The sequence below is a fragment of the Choristoneura fumiferana genome, chromosome 22, assembly GCF_025370935.1.
Source record: "Choristoneura fumiferana chromosome 22, NRCan_CFum_1, whole genome shotgun sequence".
NCBI classification, from domain to species: Eukaryota; Metazoa; Arthropoda; class Insecta; order Lepidoptera; family Tortricidae; genus Choristoneura; species Choristoneura fumiferana.
In genome coordinates, this window is record NC_133493.1 from 5911084 (window position 1) to 5919155 (window position 8072).

An 8072-nucleotide genomic window follows, 5' to 3' on the forward strand; every position below is an offset into this window, starting at 1 on the left:
AACTGGTGGCAGCCTTATTGGTTAATGCAAATAGTAACTATGTTTAGGTTTAAAATATTGTATTGTTTGATCCCAAATAAATATTAAAACATAACTAAGTAACTCTTATCTTGTGTGTCTCGGAATCTACTTCAACCATTTTCTTTTTTTTTTCTTTCTTATAGGTTTCACTGGTAGTACCTAGACTAATGTACTGCATAAAATTTTCCCCTCATCTCGTTGGTATTGGGTTCTACTAGAACATACATTTTTTTTTATAGGGATTAGTAGCTTTTACATATACCCTTTATTTATACTATTTATACTTATGCTTCAAACTTCTGTACATACTAATGTTTACATATTGATGTCTCTTTTAAGTTGTACAACTACCTTTCTATTTATTCCTGTCACTACTATTAACGTTTCCCCTGTTCTCTTGTCATAAAAAAATTTGAAATGTCATTTTTTCTATTCTACATATCTCTTTAGCATGTTGTTTATCCTTTTATAATGACTTATTTCCCCCTGTTTAAGCATTTCTAATATGATTTAAGAATAAGAATATTTATTTGCGTAAAATGTAGTAGTGTAGCGCGAACCTTATTTTAATTTCAGAACGCAACCTATGCCTTCTCGCTCGCTCGGATCTCTCGCTCTCTCGGCTAGCAACTCCGATCGGTCGCACGCGCGCGCCTCGCGAACCGTGATTTTGTGTACAATTTATTCTTGTGAACCCAAATATTTAACTAAGAAGACGTTTAATTATATATATGAAAAGATAAGAAGACGTTTCCTTTTGTCCTCCATCGACAATGGCGCCCAACTAGAAGCCAAGAAAATTTCACACGAAATCGACACGACGCCATCTTCCTCGAGCGAGTTCTCGGAATATTCGGTGATGGATACCTATCCGCCTAATTCAACCGCTATGAAAACCAGGAAGCAATGCCGCGAAGCCGGTCAACATCAGCGCGAGGGCGAAGATGCCGAGGATTTTCATTCCGGAGAAGACGACGGGCTTCGCGCGCCGACGGCGCGCCCACTTCCCCAAACTCGCGCGCTTTACAAGAAACGAGACCGCAAAGAAATCTAATACGATTGCAATTACCGAAGAGCAACTATCGAGTTTACTGTCGAGCGTAATGCGCAACGCGATGCAACACGCTGCCGCCATCAACCCAGTTCCCGCGCCCACATTCAGCGCGAAGCGACGCCTCCGGCGCCCTCGCCATCCATCGCTGTTGCTACGGGAAACATGGCTAAATGTACAGCGCGTTTCGACGGCCGCGGCAGCGCCAATGCAGACAGGATCGAATCCTTCATCGACGCAGTTGAAATGTTCGTCGAATGCATGAACATCAGTGAGAGCATGCCCTGAGGGGTGTTGCGTTGCAACTATTTTATTTGTGTTTTAGCTACTGTAGGGCACTTTTTTATAGAGAGACGAATTAAAAGGCCGGAGCTGAATCGTAACACTATATTGTTAATTTGCGTCTGACATTTACATTTTTTGGTGTTGCCATGCAACATAGCTCCCCCTCACAGAAATAAACAACAATAAAAGTGGACTGTAGTTATATAAATCTAGGTTGATGAAATATTTCTGAAAGATGAAACTATTCCCTAAATACACCTCTTAAATTACATACAAACTATGTAACACATTGACAAGTATATAAAACTAAACATCAGTCATTTCTAAGACTATAAACTTAGAGTGCTTATAACAACTTACAAAACATAAAAACTAAAACATGTCATTCCTATGACTTTAAACCCAAAGAGTGCTTTTATTTGCACATTTTTTTCTCTTTTAATAACACTGCATTCTTAAAGTAATACAATTATAATACCAGCTAGGTATTTAAGGTAACATTTTCATAACACAGTAGAACATACACCTTCAAGTATCTTATATAAATCTGGTACATGTTAGGCAAGTAATGATCAGTCTTAAGCATAACACTTAGTGATTCTACTAAATCTTAGTATCTAATCAGGTAGACCATTAAATGAGATCATCGCTATCTTAATACTATTTATACCTACTGTACTGCAGGTGAGTTGAGTATCAATATTATTTTTATTACTACTGATCAATAGGCAGGATACAGACTTTAGTAACAGATCTTACATGCTTATTACCATTCGGAGTGATAACTTCAAGAGCACGAACCTTGGTGTCTGTACCTGGGAAAACTCTTGTGACCCTTGCAGTAGGCCACAGGAGAGAAGGAGTATTTATCTCTACAAGGAGTACCAACATACCAGGCTTAATATTGGGCTGGTCCTGCTTCCACTTGGGTCTATTTTGCAACATATTTAGATACGATTGGGACCAGGCCTTCCAAAACTGCTGTTGCATGCTAGTGCACAATTTCCAAAATTTTAGTCTATTTGTAGGTGTAGAGCTAACGTCTTGTTCTGGATAACTATTCAGAGGAGCTCCCGTTAAAAAATGACCCGGGGTAAGGAATGAAAAATCGTCCTTGTCGATAGGCGACATAGGGGTCAGCGGACGAGAGTTTAATACGCCCTCTATCTGCACTAATACTGTATTTAACTCCTCGTATGTGAGTACGGCTCTCTCGACCACGCGCTTGAGGTGGTGTTTTGTACTTTTCACGGCAGCTTCCCATAAAGAACCAAATACAGGGCTATAACTAGGTATGAAATTAAAATTGATACCTAAGTTTGCTGCGTAACTCTGGACTTGTGACTGGTGGGTCTGCGAATTGAACAATCTATAGAGGTCGTCTAACTGGTTCTTAGCGCCTTTGAAAGTGGACGCGTTGTCGCAATACACTTGTGTGGGCTTATTCCTGCGTGCAATAAAGCGTTTGAAGCATGCGAGAAAGGTGTCAGTTCGGAGGTCAGATACCAGCTCCAAATGGACAGCTTTTGTTACAAAACATACGAATACTGCTATGTATCCCTTTGTGACCAATGACCGCCTCACTCTGGACTGCTTTATAGAAATAGGTCCACAGTAATCAACGCCCACCTTTTCGAAAGGCCGACTCGGATTTACTCGATCGCTAGGCAGAGAGCCCATCAGCTGTTTGGCGGCAACTGCCTTGAGTCTGAAACATGTTACACACTTTGATATAATTCCTTTAATTTCGCTTTGGCCGTTTATTATATAATATTTCTGACTCAAACCACTTGCTACCAATTTAAGCCCTGCATGTAATAGCCTGTGATGCTCCTCCCTAATAATCAGATCAGTAAGCTTGGTGTTTTTAGGTAAAATCGCAGGATGGCGCTGGGTGTACGGTATCATGGCGTTTTGTAAGCGCCCGCCCACGCGCAGCGTGCCTATTTTATCGATGAAGACGTGTAGGCCTTGGAGGCTGCCTTTGATCTGCTTATTAGCGCGGAGCGCCTTCATCTCGACCTGAAACTCTGTGCATTGTACATACTGAATTAGTAATAAGAGAGAGTTGTTAAGTTCTGCAGAGGTTAGAAATGGACTACCATCTATTGCCTGCATTGTACAAAGTTTTGTCACTTGCAAGAGCGTTTTATCTTGGGATGTATGAGAGTCACCATTCTGCCTTGCGGTGTACAATGCACTGCGCTTCGTTAACTTGCAACAAAATCTGATCATATACGCCAATACTCTTTGCATTTTGGTAATGTTTGAGATTCTTTCTAATAAAGAACTAAATATGTCAGTTGCTTGTATTTGAGCAACTGGGCACACTACTAGCTCGGAGCTCACAGATGCTACCAGTGGCTCGGTTTCAGATACCGGTTTCGGTGTGTGTTCGTAGGCGTGAAAGACATGATCTTTGTCATATAGGAAACTGGGGCCCTGAAACCACAGTGCATGGTTGCTGAGCTCGTGCGGCAAAATACCTCTGCTTAGGCAATCTGCGGGATTGTCTGCGGATCTGACGTACAGCCACTTGTGCTGGGCACTATGTTGGAGTATTACTTTGACTCGGTTCGCAACATAAGTGTCGAGCTTAGTCAAATCTGTTTTGATCCATGACAGAACTACTTGTGAATCTGAATACAAAATAACATCATCAATTTTTAATTTTAACTTGAGTGTGTCATGGATTTTGACTATTAATTTGATAAGCAGCAACGCGGCGTTTAGCTCCAATCTAGGAATAGTCAAGGCCTTTTTAAGGGGATTTACTCGCGATTTTGAGCTGAGCAGAGATATTTTTACGTTGCCTGCTGTATCGATCACTCGTAGATAGGCGCAGCAACCATACGCTGCGGACGAGGCTGCATCTGCAAATCCAATGATTTGTATAACTAAAGCATCCTTCAAGTTAACATTTCTAGGTATGGCTATTGTTGGCATTTTATAAATACTTTTCATGAAATCTTGCCATTCGTTATATATGTCTGTAGGTGGGGGCGAGTCCCAGCTGATATTTGCTGCCCACAAGCTCTGCATAATTATTTTTGCTTTAACAAATATTGGTCCTATTAGTCCCAGAGGGTCATAGAATTTACTAATAAAGCTCAATATTTGTCGTTTTGTGACAGTTTTATCATTGGTTGGTTGGGGTGATGAGAATTTGAAACAGTCATCTTTAATGTTATAATTGACACCTAGTGTTTTAAAGTTTTGTTCTTGAAAGTTAACTTCATCAAACTGTCTGTTCTCTATCGGCACCTCCTTAAGGATCTCGGGTGCGTTGGAAGCCCACTTATGCAATTGTAAGCTTCCCAAACTCAGTAATTTTGACAATTGTTGCTTGGTTTCAATGAGACTGTTCAAATTGTCATCAGCCACCAGAATGTCATCTACGTAACAAGAATTATCCAGTACAAAGGCTGCTTTCGGATATTCGTCCCTATGTCTGTCAGCCAATTCTTTGAGACAGCGCGTGGCAAGATATGAGGAACTTTTGAGGCCATATGTGACGGTCTTTAGCTGTATACATTTTATTTCCTGATCAGGTGAGTCCCGCCACAGAATATTCTGCAATGAAGTTTGTTGCGGGTCCAATTCAATGTTCCTAAACATACGCCTGATATCGGTTATGAAAATGAAGCTATCTACTCGGAACAAGAGGAGTACCTCTATGAGTTCTCGCTGAACAACTGGGCCATTGAGCAGTATGTCATTTAAAGATACCTTCTTGTTTGTGGCCATGGACCCATCAAATACAACACGAAGTTTGGTTGTCTTACTGTCCTCATTTATGACTGGTTGATGGGGAAGAAAGTAGAGAGGGTCACTTGCAAAATCGTATTGACTGATATCAACATAAGAGCCATGCCCTAGTGACAAGTATTCATGAATAAACCTTTTATATTCCTCAAATAGATTAGGATTTTTGGCAAACCGTTTTTCTAAGTTTATGAATCGTTTTAATGCATAATTAAAGGAATTGCCTAATGTTTCATTGACATTGGCCAATGGAAGTTTCAATGGCATTGCCACTTGAAACTTGTTGTCTTTTAACTGCACAGTTTCTTGAAAAACCTTTTCACATAGTTTCTGTTCCATTGTTTCATTAAATATTTCTGGGACGGATTCAGTTTTCCAAAATTAGTTAAGTTTTCATTAATGTTTGTTTCACATGATTGACAGAAAAGACTTGTTACCTTATTTGATTGCCGACTGGTTTGCAAACCATTATGATTAATGTTACCAGCTACAATGTGGCCGAAGAGAGTGTTAATGATGCATGGAGGTGAAGGTGGAGACTGTGCTGCTGAAGCAGGCTGGCGTGGAGGCTCAGTCTGCGTTGGCAGCAGGATCTGGAAAAAAATATCAGCCCCCATTAGCATTTGAATGTCTCCTGGTGCGTTGAATGTGTCATCAGCTAACTTCAGACTAGGGGGCAAGTTTAATGTTGTCATGTCAATCATATTTTGTGGTAGGTTCATAGTAATCTTGTCTACTACATGACACTCTACTGGTAGTGAGAATGGGTATGCATTGGAATGTACTTCCAGCCGCACAGAGAAATGGGTTTTGTTCTCTGCATGGGTTATTCCAATTATGGATGTCTCATTTCTCACAGGGATGTACCCTAAAATTTTTAAAGTATTGTCAGTGATGAAAGATACCTGTGAACCGGTGTCCAGCAGAGCACGGACTTGAATTTCTTTGCCATTTTGACAGATAAGTTTAACCTTGGCTGTGGGCAAAAGAACATGGTTTGTTTGTTTATTTGTCAGCAGCGAGACAGGATTGGAGACTGGGGCCTCAGTCTCGCTGTGAAGAAGTGAATTATGATTGCCTTTGCAGTAATTACACTTGAAGTGATACCTACACTTTCCTCTGTGCGGGTTCAGGCAGGTTTTGCACAGTTTGTTAATTTCTACAAACTCTATCTTATCTTTTGGTTTAGCTAATTGAAACTTAGGGCAGGTAAATAATCTGTGGGAACACTTACAGAATGCGCAGGGCTTTTCAGATGCAGTAGCTGATCCGGGCCGGGCTGTGTGCTCCATTTCTGAGCTTGCTGCTAAGTCTGGTTCTGCCATCGGAGCTGCTGCCACAGTTGCTGCCTTCCATGTAGGCCTGCTGTTCATTGCTGGCCTTTCGAACTGCACCTTGGGTGCAGCTATGGCAGGCTCTGCAAGCTCCAGAGCCAGTGCCCGCTTCTCTAAAAATTGGATCAACTCACTAAGTTTGGGTTCCGCTTTGGCATCTCGTTCTAGCTGAAATGCGCGATTTGTGAGCAAATCTAGCTTTTTACACAGAATAATGACTAAGATTACATCCCAGGACTCAACAGGCAACCCTAGGTTCTGCAGTGCTGCTATGCGTTGCTTTATGCCTGACACAAACTCTCTTATATTACTAGGCGTTGATCTAGTTATAGGATTAGAGTCTAATAAGCTATTTATGTGCTCTGCCATGATCTGAAATTTGTTATTGTATCTGTCATTTAGAATGTTTTTAGCTGCTGTATAACTTTCAGATGACAGTGATAAGTTTTCTATCAGTTTTAAGGGCTCCCCCTCAAGGAGCGTCCTAAGATAATAGAGTTTGTGCACATTATCTATTTCACTATTGTTTGCAATCATGGAATCGTACAGCGCAATGAATGTTTGGTAGTCCTTGTATTTCCCATCAAACTTGGGAATCTCTATGTTCGGTAACTTGGTGCGCACTGATGGCCCTATCGCCGAGGAGGAAGGCGCCACGCCCGAGCTGTGATGCGCCGCTATCGCGTCATCGAGTCTCTGCAGGATAAGACAATAGGTGTCTTCCACCCCGGCAAGCTGGTCATCAGGCTCAATGACATCAATTTGTACCTGAAGTGACTCGAAATTTTGGAACACGTGGATCAGCCTATCCCGCTTAATTTTTAGTTCTGTGAGAGGTTTATTACTCAACTCACCTGAATAGTTCAATAACCGGGTTATGGAGCCTTTGGCATGGCCACGCGCCACGACCAATTGCGCCAGCGACACTTTTTCTGACTCGGTCATTTTGATTGAAAAATTACAGTTATAACAACTCAAAACGCGAAACAATTAAGAGCCGTGATCATTGAATCTAATTTAAAACTAAAAAATCTAAACTAGCACACTGGAACGCGAACGCAGTCTTCTACAATCTCGATTTCGCCTGTCCCCAGTTCGGTTCGTTCGTTGCTTGTTGCTTGTTTGTAGATTTACCGGAAGCAGCGCTGCCAACCGACAAAACGCGCTGCCTCGCTGAGTGAATTCTCGGAAATCGCGGGCGGACAAAACGAGTGTCATGGAGACCGGAAGTGTGGCTTCACGCTGATTTTTTTTCTTGCTCACCAGTCCTTATTTAAGCGCTGAGCTGTAAAATGTTCTGGTGTCTACGCGCACAAAAAATGCGGCAGAAAATTCGCTGCTGCTTCTTTCTTGGAATCGACGAAATTGTTGCACCGCGTGGTTATAGGTTAGTCGCCGCGCCGGTCGCTGATTTCGGAGGATCTTCGGTTCCAAGAAGGCTCGATGGACCATATGTTGCGTTGCAACTATTTTATTTGTGTTTTAGCTACTGTAGGGCACTTTTTTATAGAGAGACGAATTAAAAGGCCGGAGCTGAATCGTAACACTATATTGTTAATTTGCGTCTGACATTTACATTTTTTGGTGTTGCCATGCAACAGGGGCTCACGATGCTG

General features: G+C 41.7%; 2 protein-coding genes across 4 annotated transcripts in view; one reads left to right on the forward strand and one right to left on the reverse strand.

Annotated features, from left to right (window-relative positions):
- Positions 1-8072, forward strand: part of LOC141440253 (uncharacterized) — a 56679-nt gene that overhangs the window by 38041 nt on the left and 10566 nt on the right. The gene's annotated exons all lie outside the window — the stretch shown is intronic.
- Positions 1180-8034, reverse strand: LOC141440137 (uncharacterized). Its single transcript, XM_074104604.1, has 7 exons — positions 7311-8034; positions 6357-6569; positions 5607-6098; positions 3844-3996; positions 3258-3387; positions 2942-3065; positions 1180-1356 (listed from the first exon to the last, which is right to left on the reverse strand). Exons 1-7 carry the CDS (start codon positions 7399-7401, stop codon positions 1180-1182), a joined length of 1380 nt encoding a protein of 459 aa, XP_073960705.1. The 5' UTR covers positions 7402-8034.